Here is an 18,465-nt window from a genome sequence, read left to right on the forward strand (position 1 = left end):
CACCTGGGGAATGAGGTGAGGGCCCATGTATACTGACTAAAAAGCTCCCTAACCCCCTCTGAACCTCCTGAAATGTCTGCCTGTGACAGCCTAAAGAACAGCATTGTTCTCCAGAAGTATTAATCCTAAATTCAGTGGTTAAAACCGTTTTGGCCAGGAGCCTTAAGTTAGACAAAAGAAACTTGATTTGGAATTACCACAAAAACAAATGGTTTCTCCAATTTATTTTATTAGAATGTATGATTCTATAATCAAAGAACTACCAAGAACATGCCTAAAAATGCTGTACAGTTTATGCTTGACAGCTACGTGACACCTGCACACACTGGATTCAAAGCTTGGATGGCAAAGTAGCAAGAGGGAAATGGAGTGGAAGCGGGCTGGAACAGCACCTTCATTGACTGGCGGTTCTCCCCGCCATCAGACCTGGTCTCCGCAACTGTCATCCCATACAACTGTCCAAGTTCCTAACTCAAATTCAGCTTCTCTTTGTAAGGCCTCTGCACTCAATCGGAGTCACTGTCTGTCTCAGCTTCTTTCACATCCACGCTGAATTTGTATTCCTGGTCACATCCCATGTAAGCATCACTCATGAAGTACAGAGTATAGTTGTGGGCACCAGTGGCCGGGGCCACAAAGTCAAGCTTCACCTAGAGAGAACAAGCAGGAATCAGGGGAAGCAGCACACAGGGAGTGCACCCTGCCCGTCTCAGAACAAATGCAGGGCCAGTGGACACTCACCTTGGCCTTCTGCTGCAGGGTCAGCCTCTTGATAGAGATGAGACTATTGGACTTGGCATCTCCGATCACCACCCACCAGCCCTCTTCACGTTTCTGCAGTGACCAAAAGCCAAAAATTTCAGCACATAAAACTTGTCATGTGAGACCGTGAGGATGGTTACAGAAGAAAACCAGACAGCTTTCTAAAATTTCCTCTTGGAATATAATTTGATAAAACTAAGATTTTGAAACTGTTACATGGTACCTCAAATGAACTCAGTTTTTAAGTAGAAGGTAGGCTCATTTTTTTTGTTCAGGCTTCCTTGTCCCAAAGTACCTTCTCCATTCAATATTTGCCATGGCAACTGAGATTCTACTATTAAAGATCTAGACTATGTGGCCTGGAAGCTTTAGAGTTCTCCAGATACCTCTAGGGCACATCTGCCAGATTTAAAACATAAACATGGAGCCAAGCTGCCCACAGAGAGGATCCGAGGTGGGCCTTGCCTCTATCAAGAAACTTCTGCTGGCCACTCCACTCTAAGAAAGTCCAAGAATTCTAAATCAAAGCATCATTTCTCAGAATGTATTAAGCTAGTTTGTAAAATTAAACTTAGTATATCTGGTTTCTGCTTTCAAACTTCAATTATTCTCCCATACAAGGATTTGGCTTTTCTTTCTGGTGGTAAGAAACGAACAACTGGAAGCACACCAAGTGGCAGTGAGAAATGAGAAGAAATACCTAGAAAAGTCCAACTGTCCTGGAGCCATTTGATTTAAGGTTAAAGACAACTGTGTTTTAATAGTCACAGATTGACGATAATGTTCAACTGCTATTTTTTACAATGACCAGTCATCCAAACTGTTTTTATAAAGAAAAAAATTTTTTAAAGATTTTATTTATCTCCCTTTAGAGGAGAAGAAAGGGAGAGAAACATCAGTGTGTGAGACACACAGATCAGCTGTCTCTCGCACGGCTCTAACCGGGGACCTGGCCTGCAGCCTAGCCATGTGCCCTGATCAGGAATTGAACCGATGACCTCTCAGTTCGCAGGCCAGTGCTCAATTCACTGAGCCCCACTGGCCAGGACCTAAACTATTTTAAGGCAGCCCTGGCCAGTGTGGCTCCATTGGTTAGAGCATCATCGTGTAACTGGAAGATTGCAAGTTAAATTCCTGGTCAAGGCATATGCCCAGCTTGCAGGTTCAATCCCCAGAACAGGCACCACACACTCCCAGGTCCGGAAGCATACAAGAGGTAACTAACTGATCGACTGTTTTTCTCTCACATTGTTTCTCTCTCTTCCTACCTCTCTAAAAGCAATGGGAAAATGTCCTTGGTTGAGGATTTTTTTTCAAAAATTGTTTTAAGACCAAAAGAAAAACCAAACCCCCCACAAAAACACCAATAGCCCCAACATCAACATTACTTCTTAATCTATAACTTGTGACTTCGTTACTATTCTAAATTTCCCTCCTTAGTGATCTTTGTACTCAGACACTACCGATGGATAAAAGGCCACCAGCAGACACCTGGAAAAGCCAGCTACTAGGACATACCTGTGGGAAGAGAGGTGCTATCACAGGACCTGTGACTTCCTCCTCTCGCTCCAGCTGTACCAGCACCACAACAGGCCCGCCACTGATGGGGAGAAAAGCAGGGCAGCACATCAGTACCAGGGCAGCAGAGTCACAGCACACCAGCAGGGACCCCACAGCAGGGAACCCGGCCCTCTCTGGCTCACCTGCGGATCATGTCCTTATCCACCACTTCATAAGACAGCTCAATATTAGGATAGCGGTTACAGAACCGGGCCACATCTGCCATCTGGCTGTCAGACAGCTGAAGCAGTGCATTTCGCTCTTCATCCTCCATTTCCATGATATCGAATACACTCTCCACTCCCTGCAGTGGATGTTCAGAGGTCAGGGTAGAAGAGAACACATGCTAACAACAAATGAAACAGGCTCTAAGTGGCTGCTAATTTCTACCCTACACGTCAGCCATCTAAAGACAAGGCTTCACAGAGAATACGGCCTGCATTTGTCAGGCTCTTTAGCAACTCAATGTATAATACCTTCAGAGGAACCACAAAGAACTAGAGGTCTCCCCTCTTGTGACTCACCGCACCCCCCACCCCAAGCCCAGGACACTCAACTCTCAGGCTCAGCCAAGTCTGGACCTAGCTCACCTTGTCTGTGCAACGTTTGATATGCTCTGAGGTGAAGTGTGGGAGCTGTTTCAGGTATGAGTCCTTGGACCACATGGCTTGGGTGACCATCTGGGCCAGTTCCATGGCTGCCAGAGCAGGACTGAGCCACCCATTGCTGGAGAGGACATCCACACAGGCCTGGATAAGCCGGATTGCCTGAGTGGGGTAGAAGCACAAGAGCAGGGAAGAAGAGGGGTTAGAACTGCTCCTTCACAGGCCCCTGTGGGTGCTCCCAACCATGCCCACTCTGCACCCACACTCTACCTTGCTAAGGATCTCCTCGGTATCTGACTGCAGCTCAGCACTCAGCTGCATGCGGGACAGGTGAGCCTGCAGGAGCAGGTTAGTCTTGACGTGTGGATCATTGAATTTAGGGTTGTTCAGCTTGTGAGGGACTTTCTGAGCCAACTGGAAAGCACAAGAGAAATAGCTGGTGATGAAACAGGTGACCCAGCCTGAGACCAGCTCTCAGGCACAAAACACTAGCCATCCCAGGCTCACAGCCTTTCAAAGCTCAGAGGGAGGTGGGGGTGGATGATAAGGGCCTGCTGGGAGTTTCCTGTGGTGACAGATCCCGTGTGCTCCGGGCACACAGGCCACTCTCCTGAGGCCAAAGTGTCCCCACCTGCCGCAGGAGGTTGTCCTCATGGTGCCGGATGGGAATGTTCTCGTACTCAGCCGCGTTAGAGATGATCTCGATGAGCCCCCGCACCTTAGTCTTGGCATTCAGGGACATACTGAAGAGCTCTAACAGACACACAAGATTTGGGAGGAGTCAAAAGCAGCAGAATGGTGCAGGGAGGAAAGTTAACTGGGCACCCCTGCCCAGCCCTGCGGCACATCCCTCTAACAGACACAGGCACTAGAAGCCCGTCATCTAGTCCCGGAGAGCGGCACCACTGCAGAGCGGGGCTCCCCACAGACAAAGAGCAGCCCTTGCCAGTGCCTCACCAATGGTGGTGTAGTTGATGTAGTAATAGGCAGCAATCATGCCCAGGTTCAGAGGTGCCACGTCCATCTCGTCCTCTATGCTGATGCACTTGGACTGCTCCAAGTCACTCAGGGTCTGCTCCACCAACTCCGACAAGTGGTCAGACAGGTGACGGTGGGAGATGCCTGTGAAGGAGAGTGGTCAGTGAGGAGTCACAGGGAGACGGCCAGCAAGAGCTGTGAAAACCGCACAAGGACAGTATGCATCAAGGTTTGCTGACCCTGCAGGTTGTAGTAGTTCGGGTTCTGTGTCATGCGGCGGTACAGAAAGGTCCAGGTGAGGTAATCCACGGCATCCTGTTTATTCTCAATGGTCTTGGTGACAATCTCAGCATTGAAGTGGTCATGCATGCAGTGGTCCAGATGAGACTCTACTGGCAAGGGTTCATATAAGAACTTCTTAAAGAAATCCTGTGGATTGGGAAGGGGAGGTAGTAATAGTCAATTATATCATGGTCACAAAGAAACGCCAAGGGCCAATTAACAGGAGAATGCCCTCGTGTGACAGACACAGCTGACACAAAATTGGAGGAATGCAGCTGCAGACAAATGAGCTGGGTCTAGACCTGGAATGCTGGGAGTGTATGCCTGTTCCCACTGGCATCACTGGTTACTTTTACAGCGGGAACAGGGGGTACCTGGAATCATGCAGTCTGAGCGACACAGGAGGAAGAAGGAACTAGCCAGAGAATGAACGGAGGCAACAAGAGCAACAAAAATAAAAGGCTACAAAATTCCCTGTGGCTGAGAGGCTTATTACAAAGCAATGTGGAAAATGAAAGAAGCAGCTGGCAGAAAGAATGTAAAAACTAACTAAAACCTCTATGAAAAGAGGAAAGCCTGTGTTCCAAGGCCCAGGACCCCCAGATGGCAGAGGCCAGGACTGACCTTTTTGGAGCCCTGGCACATGATGACACAGCGCCCCTCGTCATCCTGCAGAGGTCGATTGGCATGCCCCACCATCTGAAGCACGTCATAGATGGGGTAGTCCACGTACCTAGTGACAGAGAGAGGAAAGAGGCAGAGCGCATCAACACAGGCTGTGACTCCCTAATGTCAGAATAAACTGCAAACATGGAGAGAGATGGGCGCATTATAGCAAACTCTGGATTTATGAGTTCTTGTCTTTAGGCACTAGTTTCACTTGCTTATCTATACATCATTGCAGTTTTCATGTTTAAGAGTTGTGACTTTGTTGCTCCGGGTCCTCCATTAAAAGCTACAAATCCACCCTGACTGGCATGGTTCAGTGGCTTGAGCGCCAGCCTATGGACTGAAAGGTTGCCAGTTAGATTCCTGGTCAGGGTACATGCCTGAGTTGTAGGCCAGGTTCCCAGTTGGGGGCATGCAAGAGGCAACCAATTGATATATGCACATCGATGTTTCTCTCCCTCCCTTTCTCCCTCCCTTCCCCTCGCTCTCTAAAAATAAATAAATAAAAGTTTAAAAAAATAAAGGCTACAAATCCACCTAATGCCAAAAACCAAGCGACCCCCTAGTAAAAGATCACATATATAAGTAAGCTGCCCAAACCCGTTTTTATATTATTGATTTTTTAATTGATTCTTTTAGCAAGAGAGGGAGGGAGGAAAAGAGAGAGAGAGAGAGAAACACTGATTTGTTGTTCCACTCATTGGTGCATGCACTGGCCGATTCCTGCATGTGCGTTCATTGGGAATCAAACCCGCAATCTTGGTGCAGTAAGACAGTGCTCCAACCAACTGAGCCACTCAGCCAGGGCAAAAGCTGCACAAACGTAACTGCTGTGTATTTCATGCATTATCAAGTAACCTGACTTATATCCAAACTGACAAGTAGATTCAAACATTAAAAACAAAACTCATTTTGCCCTGGCTGGTGCAGCTCAGTGGATTGAGCGCCGGCCTGTGAACCAAAATGCTGCCGGTTTGATTCCCAGTGAGGGCACATGCTTGGGTTGCAGGCCAGGTCCCCAGTGCAGGGGCGCAAGAGGCAACCACACATTGATGTTTCTCTCCCTCTCTTTTTACCTCCTTTCCTCTCTGTCTTAAAATAAATAACCTTAAAAAAATTAAAAATAGAACTCATTTCAAAAATAATCTGCATTTTGGGAAAAATTATTATTAAGAGTTAAATTATTTGAGCTTTTTCTGAGAAACACCAAATCTTCCCACTTCTCATCAACCCAAGGGTGTGTGATGCAGACCAAGTCTGTTTCCCAATTCATGAAACAAGTTAACTACATAAACTTCAAGGTTCTTTCTAGCTTCAACTCCCTGGTTCTCTTCTTACTGAAACACAGGACAACGATAAAAGCCAATGTGAGCCTAGATCCTGAGACTGAAAACTCTCCCCAAAACAAGGCTGTGCTGGAACCTCGGCTAGCTGTTGATTGCCCAAACACCTTTCCTCCTAATAGCTAGTTTCTGGATTTGCAGGTGTTATGTCCATTTTAGTAAAGGCCCTCTTAGCACAGAGCACAGCTAGACTCACGCGTGGATCTTGCCATTGTAGTACTGGGTGTCCATGATGATCACCAGGTGAGCGGCCACGCTCATACCCCAGCAGAGACTCCGAGAAGCTACCACCACCTGGATGGCCCCTGAGCAGCAAAGGGGAGAAGATGACTGAGTGCAGGGCTCCTTGGCAGAGGAAGGGTTTACTGCCTCCTGGGCAGGCAGAGGCTTATGTTATTTCAGAACCCAGAGCAAAGCATGCTGAGAACAGGTCTGATATGACTAAGAGGGTAATGCAATATTTTGAGAGGTGGCTCCCTGCCAGTGTCACCTGCTTGAGGGACTATCCTATAGGCAATGAGGTCATCCTGGAACAAAATTCCCAGCCCATGGAAAGCTAGGCTTTGACATCTGCCTGACTGATTGGCCCTGCTCACTGGTAAGTACCAATTCAGGCATGGGCTAGCTCAGTCTCCGGCAGCAAAACTGAGCTCTCTGAGTGTGCCCCAAACCAGACAGACTCAGTGGTCTAAAACTGATAGGAAGGGATTCTGGTAGAACCATCCCCACTGTGGCTCCACCACTGCCAAAATGATAATACCATTTACACAACCTTGGCAAGTCGGGTGTCCATGGAAAACCAGGTATAGAGGCTGAAGATGCTGGTCTAGAAAACCAGGTTCTGAAATGATACAGCCTTGTGTGTCTGTTTGCTTTCTCTCTAGCAAATAAGGATTAACATCTGTCCCATCAACATCAAACATCACAAGATTACTGGGAGAATCGAATGAGGTAACAGATTTAATAATCAATAAAGTACTTTGAGAATGACTATCGTGCTGCAGAGAACTGGCACCCACACCCTAGAGTTTAAGGCATATCACAAGCGGTACCCCTGGACACAATTTCACTCTGTGCCACAGGCTTTTTACCTGAGCCGAAGAGCTGTTCCACCAGGCGTCGCTCCATGGGGCTGAGCCCCTCGTGCAGGTAGCCCACCCCATTTAACAGTGTTTCCTTGAGTGTGCTGTCACTCAGTTTCTCCAGGTATGGGATCAGATCCTTCTCAGTACAGTGTAAGAACCTGAGTGGCACAGGCACTGATTCAGCTCAGAGAGGTTCCTGCCGTGGCAACCACCCTCCAACTGTGCAGTCACCCAGCCCCTAGCCAGAGCAGGGGCTAATCCCACCCTCATGAACAGATTATCCTTCAGGGTGGGCCAACTTCACTTGACCCAGCTCCCCTCAGCCCCGTCCCCAGAAGCCAGGCCAGGCAAGACGAAGGGGACAGAGCCTGGCCCTTCCCTACCTCTGCCGCTGGATGTCCGCTGCACACGTGGTGAGGATGTCAATTGCGGTGAGGCGGGTCTGCTTGCGAGATGGCACAAAAACAATGACAGGCTTCTTGGGAGAGTGCTTGGTGATAGCATGGTACACGGGCTTGGCCATGGACAGCAGGCGAGTCTGTGTGTGGCTGATGTTGAAGCCCTGGGCACCACAAAGAAAGGAGACAGAGATTACAAGACCTGCTATTCTGGACAGAAGGCCAAGAGGAATGGGAAGAGCAGGTTCTACCTGGATGTGCAGCTCCAAGGGCACAGGGCGCACATTTGGGTGGAAGTTGAAAGTGGAGGTGGCACTGCACCCCAGCCAGTGGGCCACATCCTTAGCATTTGAGAGCGAGGAGCTAAGTGCGACAATACGAATGGGCCGCTCAATCTGGGAGGAGATATAGCGCATCCGGGAGCAGATCACTTCCAAGACAGGCTGGGAGAGAGGGATGGGGGAAGAGAAGTCACCACAGGCCCAGGTGCCACCCTCAGCCCTGAGTCACCCCTCATGTACAGCCCAAAGCCCTCAAAATGATCTCCTAGCTCCTCCTCGATTAGGGGCTTCTATTCTTCCACAGCAGCCAATCCCTAGTATGAGTGCCTCAAAAAGTCTCACATCATCCCTTTGGAATAAGGTGACAAGAAGAATCCTCTCGGGAAAATGCCTCGGGAAGGTGTCAAGCACCCTAGTCCCTGGCCTCAGACTCAAACATGAGGCCCAATGCCAAGGTCACCTAGCCAGTTGCAGCCCCCCTTCTTCGCTGCCCACTCAGGCCATACCCCATTCTCGCCCCCAATGAGGTGGACTTCGTCCACCACAAAGAGGTTGATGTTCTGAACATTCTTGCGCTGCTTCCAGCGCCGGGAGAGGATGTCCCACTTCTCAGGGGTACTGATGATGATGTTGCCTTTGCCCAGAAGCTTTAGGTCCGTGCTGGTCTCGCCTGTCAGGAGCACTACCTTCTTGCTGAGTCTGTCCTGGAACTTCTCATACCAATCCATGTACACCTGGCAGGCCGGGAGAGGAAGGACAGAAAGTGTCAGGCCGGGCTAGGCAATGCTTCCTTTATTAGGAGAAAAAGACTAGAAGGCCAAGGGAAAGAGACCTGTTTCTCTGTAGCTCCTGAGCTACTTTATAACCCACACCAACCTTTAAGCAATGGGAGGCTTCTCTTTAGTTCACAAACTGAAGGAAGGACCAAGAGAAAGCCAACAGTCCTGCCCCAAGTGACCCTGCAAATCTAGTGACTTAGTGAAGCTTAACCTGCATTCACAGATGGAAACAGCCTCTGGGAAGGTTCAGGTGACAGCGCCCCATTGTTTACCTGCTCTGCCAGCGCCTCCATGGGGGTGATGTACACACAGCGTCCCTCCGAGCTCTGCAACAACATCCGCAGGATGGCAAACTCTGCACATATGGTCTTCCCGCTGCCAGTGGGTGCCCCCACAAACACGTTGTCATCACTGTTGTACACCGTGTTGAACACTGCAAACCAACGGTGAAGCGGCATGAGACCGAGGAAGACACTCAGAGCACTCATCACACAGAGACAATGGGGGCCAGTAACCAGCAGAGATGGCATGTGGCCTCTCTCTACAGTAGGGCTGCCCAGCTGTCCCCTTAAGGGTCTCTCTCCCACGGAGAAGGAAGGAGGGGACCAACAGCAAGAGTTGCAGTCTGATGGAGACTCGTAGGATGACAACAGAAGCAAAGGAGGTCAAGCCTCCTTCTCTGCTTCTTAGCTGGTCTTCTCAGGGACCAGACGCAGAGCAAAAGAGCCCTGGGTGCCTTTCTCTGCTTCCAATGCTCTCATCCTTTCTAGAAACACTCTAATGAGGAAAGAAGAGAACAGCGTAACTTCAGCTTCGAGACTCAGTGAAAGTCCAAGTCCTGTTTATTAGCTTGTTCAATTGAGTGCATCTCTGCCTCAGTTCCCCACCTGTCAAATAGGACACTGACAGTAATATCTCACATATTAAATGCCTCACAGTACTGGTGGCAGGAATAAAAGAAAAAACGTCCATGATGCCCTCATGGGCATGCTATGTGGATGTAAGCTGTTATCCAAAGTGATGAGGAAGAGGTCTCAGTCAATGCTGGACACTCTGCCCAATACTTCTTGAGTGTCAGGGGCAGGCAGCCTCCTGAGCCTCAGAAACAACAATGCCCCACCAACCCTCCTTGGTGAGACACGCAAAGAAGCAAAGCAAATCTAACCCTAACAAAGGACTTGAGAGGATATGGGTGCGCTCTTTCAGTCAGCGCTGATGGACCGCCACTCCTGCCGAGGCCTGAGCACCCTACTTCCCTTCTGGTGCAGGAAATACCTTGGTAACCTTATAAGGCCTCCAGAAAAACCAACACACCTACCTTGGGTCTGAATGGGGTTAAAGAAAGGAAATTTATCTTGGTAAAGGCTCTCGAAGGCACTGTTTCTCAAGGCAGACACAGGCAAGGGCTGCAGGTCCAGAAGTTCAGTGGGAGGTGGGTACTTCTCTGGCAGGATCAGGTGTCGGAAGGAGACAGGAAGCTGGGTCTCACAAGCTGCCAGAAGAGAAACAGTAGGCAGCCCTCTTTACCTAAGGGCTTCCAGATCCCCAACATGCACACTGGAACCCTGAGGCAGCAGATGTATTGCTCTCCCCCACAAGGTCATTCTTACAATTGCTCTGGGAGGATCTGTCCCTAGGGGGCTGTGCAGAGGAGAAACTCACAGAGCCAGCGGTCAGACACCACGCGGATGAAGTACTGAGGCGGCAGTGGTTCAAAGACAGGCACAAAGAACGTAATGAGGTGCTCGTCCTGGGCATACTTGGCCTTGAGTAGAAAATACTCATGGTGCAGTATCACCTCACTGTCCACATCCTCCACGAGAATCCAGAATGCTTCGGACGAACCATGGACCTGGAAACATGCACAAACAGGAGAAACGTGAGCCACTGTGAGCGCACAGCACCTCCAACCCAACTCTCTTCAAAATCTCATAAAAGCCAGTGCCTCTACCGAGCAAGAGTTTACCTTTTCATCCCACTGGAAGTCTGGTGTGATGGTGAGCTCCACTTTCAGGGTGGAGCGGGTGATGGGCTGCAGGTGCACAGACAGCTCCAACTTGGGAAACAGGTGGACATATTTGTGGATGGTCTTGCCCATCTTTGGCATACGGATGAGCTCCCCTGTGGGCACAAGAGGGGACAGGGGCTCACACCAAGCCTGCCAAACATGTCTGCACACTGGAGGCCAAAGGGAAGTGGCAGATTCTACTCCAATGTGTCAGGCCCTTCCCTTCATTCTCAGGAGAGCTCGTAGGAGTCAAAGGCCTAGACCAGGAGCTGGCCTAGTGTATAAGAGGGCATGAGAGGTAACCAGGACATTAGAGCACAGGCTTAAAAAGACATCTGGCTGCACACCCTGAAAGATCACGGCTTCCCACACACCTATCTCATTATGATTCAGGTCATACAGACGCTCAAAAGGGAAGTTTTTCTTCTCAATCTTCTTCACTACTTCCTCGGGGAGTTTCCGGAACTGACGCAGTGGACACATGGACTGCCACCTATCAGGGAAGAAAACATAACTGTTTAGTCCCTTGTGCAGGTCCTGTAACAAACTGCCCTCATCATGGCTTCCAACAGATTAGCTGTGACCACATGAGACACAGCTGTTAAAGACATTTGAAACTGTGCCAGCTGTGGGATCTGAAAACCAAACTTTACCACTGCCCTGTGCCCACTCCGTGGCTCCACCCCTCAAGGCCTTGTCTCTTCTCAACACCCCCCTGGTGCATGTCCAATTTTGTGCATCAGGACCAAAGGACAGGTGCAGTCTATGGCTTTCCCACCACCTTTGCCTGAGGACCCCAACATGGTGACGAGCAGCCAGCACCCCAGGCTCTTACATGCGTTTATCGATCATCTTGCAGAGGTTCAGGGTCTTATCTGTAAGCTGTGCCCAACCTCGGTTCAGGACGATTTCAAAGATGGCCCGCATCAACCGGCCTGCCGACTGCGGAAAGACAAAGCATTCCCTCTGTTAAGTCCCCACTGTCCCCAGACTAATGAAACTACTCTACACACACTTTAACTGCCTCACTCTGATACCATCAGCTTCACCAACTCAAAAACAAAGTCCCTTTGTAATTACGCTTTCCCCCTTCATGTAGCAGGTGCTTGCTAAACACAGACTAATTAGAAAAGGCAGCTTAAGCTCACCACACATTTTAACCTGATGCTCACCATGTGATTTTAAAGCTTTTTAGTTCATTTGGCATTTAAGGCTCTAGTAGCTGTAAAGACCTTTGCCAATTCTGGATTATTTATGAGCCCAGCAGCCACAGTAGGAAGTCACTCTCTAGGGAAGCTGATGCTGTGTCCCGTGAATCTCTCTGTGGAGCCCTCCAGGCACTTTCTTGAGGCCTATACTTTCCCACATGCTCGAGTGCAGTAAACCAGACTGGCTGTACCACACATGGATCAACCAATGAGCCAGCTAGGGCAAACAAACCTCGGCGTTTCCCACACCCTTACTTGTGTTCAGCCTGCTTTCTCCAAGACAGACACAGCACACAGAGGAGTGAACTATTCATGCCTCCTCTCCACGCGGCACAACTCTGCCCTCACCTGTGTGACATACACCATGTCAGCCATCAGTGCAAAGCCCTCCAGTTTCAGCTGCGAGATGAAGGCTTGAAGAAGCACATTGATCTGGAAAAGGCAAGGTCGGCCAGAAGGCAGCCAATCATGAACAGTCCAAGGAAATAAAATCACCCTTCTGCTCTGCGCATCCATGCCCGGTAATCACACAGCTCTTGATATAGACATTAAGTAACCGTTGCTCCATATGAAAAGAACACATGAAAAGGCTGCTGGGAGGACGAAGCAAGTTACCAAGCACAAATCCCAATCCAAGGTCCAACTTTCACAAGATTCTGAAAACCACCTTTCTTTATCCCAAGTAGTGGTGCTGGGCTCACCTTCGCACTGGGCTCCTCAATGCTCTCCTTTACAGGGATGGGCACCCTCTCCAGCAGCTTCTGCAGCTCCAGCTTCTCCTCCTGCCACAAGAAGGAAACAGGTCAAGAAAACGCCCAATGGCCAAGGAGAGAACCCATCCAGCGACCTGGCGGTACCAACTACCCATCGCAACATGCTGTGGGCTCACCTCTCTCACAGTGATGTTCTTAAACTCTGAAGACAACGAGAAGACTCTGAAAAGCTCAATTTCGCTCAGAGTAGGCTTCAGCAGCTGGTTGTAGGTCTGCACTGTGTCATTGGTGATGTAGTAGTGGCTGGCTATACGACCCAGTTCTGTCACCTATGAAGCAGGAAGACACAATCCACTGCAAGCATTAACAGACTGCAACCTCTCACTGCAGACAACAGGAGCCCACTGCGTGAACACATCATAATACAAGAGCCTGGCCCAAGCACGTGAAGAAAGATGGCACAATAATCCGACCTACAGTGAACTGATACCCACACAGAAAAGGCAGATAAATTAGCCACCTCCACTAAAGTTCCAGAAAGGAAACACTGTCAATCAGCACAGTGCAACCCCACCTGTTTTCTACTGTTCCAAGCAATGGGCATGAGGCAGGCCTCAAATTTAAGAGTGATTTGAAAACATCTCCTGGGGTGATGACTTTTGTTGAGATCTCTGCTTCCATCCCTCAGCCCACTCACCTGGAAGTTGCCTGTCTTCTTGTCATACTTGACCAGATTGTTCTTATCCAGCATCAAGGCAGCAGTATGAACCAGATCCAGTCGGCGCTGGTCCAGCAGGGGGTCTCCCTTGAGATCATCATGAGAGATGCCATACAGGGTTGGGGATCGGAGCATTCGGATATACAGGTAGGCATAACCCAGCCAGTTCACCGCATCCTACAAGAGACAGCTCCTGGATCTTACCATGGAGAACTGGTGTCCAAATGAAAAGCTCCCAAGAATCATTAGAAATTAATTTTCAATTATAAGAATGTGTATTAAATATATTCTGAGGGTTTACAATATTTCATTACAAAAAAGGGAGTCCGTTCTAAGATCTTGCAACAAGGGGAACTGTCAGCCACAGACTCAAGCAGCTTGAGACTATTCATACTGAAGCTGGAGGACCCTGGATGCTGGTGGCCTGCAGCACCGCACAGTCCATCCCACTCCTGGTACCCTGGCTTCTCTGGAGAAGGTAAGAGGCACCAAGAGCAGCGCCCTCCCTACCTTTGCATTCTGGACATTGCCCAGCACGATTTCTGCATTGAGCATGTCAGGCAGCTTTGACACCATCTGGCTCTCAATAGGAAGCTGTTGGTTGAGGAGGGACAGGTAGTACTGAAGTTCCCCATGAGATGTGATGAGTATGCCTTCACCCTTGGTGTCATACTGGGGTCTTCCGGCACGTCCCAGCATCTAGGATGGAGATAGCAAACCAAGAGGGCTGTGGACACAGGGCTGCTGAGTGGGATTCCAGGTTTCTCCTTTATAGACCTTCGCCTTCCATCTGCCATATTTGCAGCATCCTTGCATTCTGTACACAGGGTACTCTTCCCCACACAGAGCGGACTCAAAGGATCTGTACCTGCAGAATGTCCAGTGCCCCCAGTTCTGTCCAGCGCCCCTTCTCTGGACTATACACCTGGGTGCCTTTGATGATGACCGTATGTGCGGGAAGATTCACACCCCAAGCCAGAGTTGCTGTGGAAACTAAAACCTACAGAGACAAAACAGATGTTACCACCAGAGGGTCAATATCCCCAACTTCTCTAGGCAACCAGTCCCAGAGCTTCTAACAGCACCAAAGTGGGTCCTATCCTTATTAGTGCAACACCAAAATAAAGAGGAAACAGTGTCCTCAGATACCTCATCTACTCAACAAACAACCTTTCAAGGACCTACAGGTACCTAACAGGCAGAAGTGCAGACCTATATTAATCAACTTAGGGTTTCCAAACAGTTAAACACACAGGCTCTCCCAGGGGAAGTGGTGAATTGAGGAAGGCCCTGACTGTGTGATGCTTTATTTGGCACTATCTGGAGTCACCGACATGCTATGCTTCTAGACACTTCCTTAAACTCATTCACCTTCCCCCAGGCAGTATGTGAAGAGCTAGGAAAGGTGGGACCACAACTGTGCCTACCACAACTCTCTGACACGGGTCACCTGAGCCAGAAACAACAAAGCACCAGGCACAAACATATTGCACAACCTTTGACATTCTGAGTCTTCTGAAGCCTGTGCTTCATCCCCCCTCACCTGAATGTGTTTATCAGCAAAAAGATCCTCTACAAGTGTTCTGTCAACTCTGGTCATGCCCGCGTGATGAATAGCAAAGCCATAGGGCAGGAGATCCTTCAGCTCCAGGTTCTGTGGAACAGAAAAAAACAGGTGAAGAGGTGTGCCTTCCTGTGGGAACTCTCCCAGAGAGGAAATAAATATCTTCACATGAGACCCTCCCATTACCTACTCCATACATCCACATCCAGATAATCAGCCTTAACCGGTGTGAAACAGCAGCACGAGGGTACAGTCCTGAGACTGTCTGGACAACCTTGGATTGAGGCAGTTCCCAGACGATAATGACAGAACTGGCCTGCCTCTTCTCACCTTGCACTGCTCAGCTTCCGTCCGAAGGACTTCTGTGGAGGCAGAGCCCTCTCTCAGAAACAGACCCAGAGTGTCCTTCTCTAGGCACATGTCCCGGATGGCCCTGGCCGTCTTCCCAGTCTCCTTCCGGGAGTGGACAAACACTAGCACCTAAGTAGAAACCAGGTTTGCCACAGTCAATAGACACAGCTCCTACAGTCCCTCCCACAGCACCAGCAGCAAGAACCAGAGGCTGGAACCCTCGTAAGGCCAGAAGTGGCGGTCTTGAAGAGGAGCCATGGCAGGAATGGACTGTCTCAGAAGCCTAAACAGAGCTGGTAAGACCCTAAGAGAATGAATCATCCAGAACAGTGAGGTAGTTCTCGAACTGGGAAACGAAACTTAACTCTCAGCATCGTTAGTATGAATAGCAAATTTACATACAACAAGGATGCAAATTCAGGAATCTCAGTTAAGAATTTGTGTTCAATAAGCCACAAGAACGTGTCTGCAAAATAATAGCTAAAATACTTATGAAACAACAAGCACAGGCTTTTATAAAAGAATGTTAAGAAATGTCTCAGACCCTGGCCGGTATGGCTCAGTTGGTTGGAGCACTGTCCCGTAACTGAAAGGTTGAGAGTTCAATTCCCGGTCAGAGCACATACCTAGGTTGCAGGTTCGAGCCTCAGTCCAGGAGTATACAACCCCCAGAGAGAACTGATGCTTTTCTCTCAAAGCAATGTTTCTCTCTCCCTTCCTCTCCCCCTCTCTCTAAAAGCAATGCCCTCAGGTGAGGATAAAAAAAAAAAAGAAATGGCTCAGTATGAGGTGAGCACCATTTTGTAGGAAATAAAGTCCTCCAAGTATTAGTGACAAGAAAAGATCTGTCTCTTCATTTAAATTCATCTCTTCACCTAAATTCAATGCTGTTTATCAGACAAAAATATATAATCTATCACTTTTCCTTAGTTTTTGTCTTGGTTAACATGGCTAAAGCTAGTTTTCAATTGAAAAATTGTATCATACTTTCCAGTCAAATGTCCTCTTTCACAAGCTAATTTTTATCTTTATTTTTATGGTGTTACATTTTCAGTGTACGCCACCCAGACCTTTTATGGAAGAAACCCTTGAAAATGCAGATAGATAGACCGATTATCTGAACCTCAGGATTTCTTTCTTGGGAGTTTGTAAGTTATAAATTCAGTTTCTTTAATGGTTTATAGTACTATTCAGTCTATCTGTTTCATCTAGGTTGAATTTTGGTAGTTGGTAGTTTTTAAAGAAATGGCCCATTTCTTCCAGGTTGTCAAATTTATGTGTAAAACGTTTTTAGAGTATTTCTTTATTATCCTTTCAATGGCTACAGGTTCTGTAATATCCATTTCATTCCTGATATTGTTGGCTTGCGTCTCCTCTCTTTATATCTGTCAATCCTGCCTAGTTATTACTAAACCAAGAATTCAAAAGAACAGAGTTCAAGAATGATAAGAAATCACAGACAGACCTGATTTTTTCCTGCATGTTCCATGATCTTCTCATAGACTATTTCATTCATGATCTGGAAACGCTTGATAGCTTTTTTCTCTGTGATGCCTACATAAGTCTGCTCCAGAGGCACTGGACGGAAGCTAGAAGTTCAACAGTTAGGCAAATGAGGTTTTTGGCGCAAAATGTCAAGGAAATAAATGGTCCTTTTCACTGCCCAGGGACAATATTCCTATTTCTGTAGTCATACCACATCAAAACCCAAACCAACAAAGCTCCATAGCAAAGGGGAAGGACAACAGGAAGGTCACCTCATTCAACTTCTCCCTGTCTCCTCATACCTATTGTCAAAGTAGAAGAGGCCCTTGGCAGGATCAACACGCAGAAAGGTGGCCACATCTTCATAGTTGGGGAGGGTGGCACTAAGCCCAATGAGTCTTACATCCTCTTGGGTCATCTCAATGTTTCGGATGGCCCGGGCCACCAAAGCTTCTAAGACAGGACCTCTGTCATCATGGAGAAGATGGATCTCATCCTAAGGAATGGAGAACAGCAAATTACCTCCAGGACTAGAGAAATAGAGCCCCATTTCCTGACAATAGTTGTGTTTTGTAGACACATACCTAATATGCCAAATAAAGAAGACAAGAGAAGGGATCCCAAGGTATAGAAACCAAATGATGACACAAAATTCACCATAAGCACTCCCCCAAGCCTGTCCAGGAAATAACATGCTCTGCAACAAGCTGTTTTGTTACAATTTAGTAAAACAATGTTTTATGGAAAAAAAACTTGACACTGCAGGTAAAGTGGTTCATAATTTCATGCAAAGGTTTTTACTTCTTTACTGAAAACAAAGCTTCTGATCAAACCACATTTATATCAAATAAAGGCTTCACCTCTGGGTTATTACCTTCACCAAGAACAAAAGATATTGTGCATAAAATGGTGAGTTCATCCGGCCTCAGGCAGTGCTTCTCAAATTTTTGTATGGAACAAAGCAGCAGGGGACCTTATTAAAATGCCCACTGCATTTTGGTAGCTCTGAGGTGGGACCAGGGACTCTATTTCTACCAAGACTTTGTGTAGCAAAGTTCTGAAGTAGGAGCTGGCAAACTTTTCCTTTTTCTTTTTATAAAAAGATTTAATTTTTTTAGAGAGGAAAAAAAGGGAAAAGAAACATCAATGTGCAAGAGAAACATCGATCAGCCGCCTCTCACATGCCCCAAACTTGGGACATGGACTACAACCCAGGCATGTGCCCTAACAGGGAACTGAACTGGCAACTTTTCAGTTTGCAGGCCAGTGCTCAATCCACCTAGCCACACCAGCCAAGGCAGCAAACTTTTTCTTAAAGGGCCAGATAGTCAATACTTTAGGTCTGTGGGCCACAGCCTGTTACAAATATTCAATTCAGTCACAGACAGCTCAAAGGCAGCTGTAAACAGTATCTAAACAATAGGTATGGCTGCGTTCCAATAAAACAAAACCCAGCAGCCACAGCTTGCCAGCTCATTCTCTAGAACACTGAAAATCAACATGTGAGCCCTTCTTTCTGCTTTCCCAGACAACCTGAACCACACTCAGATTCGGTGACTGGTCTCCAGGCACTTTGCTTCTATGGAACACAACATCCTGACTCCTCACTCATTCCCTCTGAGAATGGACTATTTATGTTTATAAATCCTGTTGATGTTCTGGGAGGACACAATTAG

At 48.0% G+C, this 18,465-nt stretch overlaps 1 protein-coding gene across 1 annotated transcript in view; it reads right to left on the reverse strand.

The window, feature by feature from the left end:
- Nucleotides 1–209: 209 nt before the first annotated feature.
- SNRNP200 (small nuclear ribonucleoprotein U5 subunit 200) overlaps nucleotides 210–18,465 on the reverse strand; it is a 29,457-nt gene continuing 11,201 nt past the window's right edge. The window contains exons 15-45 of the mRNA XM_054585916.1: nucleotides 17,092–17,285; nucleotides 16,770–16,893; nucleotides 15,284–15,433; nucleotides 14,933–15,043; nucleotides 14,258–14,389; nucleotides 13,900–14,088; nucleotides 13,369–13,566; nucleotides 12,848–13,000; nucleotides 12,660–12,740; nucleotides 12,307–12,390; nucleotides 11,586–11,692; nucleotides 11,125–11,243; nucleotides 10,709–10,863; nucleotides 10,405–10,594; nucleotides 10,061–10,234; nucleotides 9,015–9,175; nucleotides 8,470–8,697; nucleotides 7,934–8,125; nucleotides 7,668–7,846; nucleotides 7,291–7,442; nucleotides 6,396–6,504; nucleotides 4,812–4,920; nucleotides 4,145–4,334; nucleotides 3,885–4,049; nucleotides 3,559–3,680; nucleotides 3,198–3,341; nucleotides 2,913–3,089; nucleotides 2,466–2,626; nucleotides 2,281–2,362; nucleotides 742–834; nucleotides 210–650 (exon numbers count right to left, since the gene is read on the reverse strand). Coding sequence (XP_054441891.1) covers nucleotides 507–650; nucleotides 742–834; nucleotides 2,281–2,362; nucleotides 2,466–2,626; nucleotides 2,913–3,089; nucleotides 3,198–3,341; nucleotides 3,559–3,680; nucleotides 3,885–4,049; nucleotides 4,145–4,334; nucleotides 4,812–4,920; nucleotides 6,396–6,504; nucleotides 7,291–7,442; nucleotides 7,668–7,846; nucleotides 7,934–8,125; nucleotides 8,470–8,697; nucleotides 9,015–9,175; nucleotides 10,061–10,234; nucleotides 10,405–10,594; nucleotides 10,709–10,863; nucleotides 11,125–11,243; nucleotides 11,586–11,692; nucleotides 12,307–12,390; nucleotides 12,660–12,740; nucleotides 12,848–13,000; nucleotides 13,369–13,566; nucleotides 13,900–14,088; nucleotides 14,258–14,389; nucleotides 14,933–15,043; nucleotides 15,284–15,433; nucleotides 16,770–16,893; nucleotides 17,092–17,285 — 4,569 coding nt within the window. The 3' untranslated portion in view covers nucleotides 210–506. The remainder of the gene's footprint in view (nucleotides 651–741; nucleotides 835–2,280; nucleotides 2,363–2,465; nucleotides 2,627–2,912; nucleotides 3,090–3,197; nucleotides 3,342–3,558; nucleotides 3,681–3,884; nucleotides 4,050–4,144; nucleotides 4,335–4,811; nucleotides 4,921–6,395; nucleotides 6,505–7,290; nucleotides 7,443–7,667; nucleotides 7,847–7,933; nucleotides 8,126–8,469; nucleotides 8,698–9,014; nucleotides 9,176–10,060; nucleotides 10,235–10,404; nucleotides 10,595–10,708; nucleotides 10,864–11,124; nucleotides 11,244–11,585; nucleotides 11,693–12,306; nucleotides 12,391–12,659; nucleotides 12,741–12,847; nucleotides 13,001–13,368; nucleotides 13,567–13,899; nucleotides 14,089–14,257; nucleotides 14,390–14,932; nucleotides 15,044–15,283; nucleotides 15,434–16,769; nucleotides 16,894–17,091; nucleotides 17,286–18,465) is intronic.

The sequence above is a fragment of the Pteronotus mesoamericanus genome, unplaced genomic scaffold, assembly GCF_021234165.1.
Source record: "Pteronotus mesoamericanus isolate MK-2021 breed Mesoamerican mustached bat unplaced genomic scaffold, CSHL_Meso_final contig_121, whole genome shotgun sequence".
NCBI classification, from domain to species: Eukaryota; Metazoa; Chordata; class Mammalia; order Chiroptera; family Mormoopidae; genus Pteronotus; species Pteronotus mesoamericanus.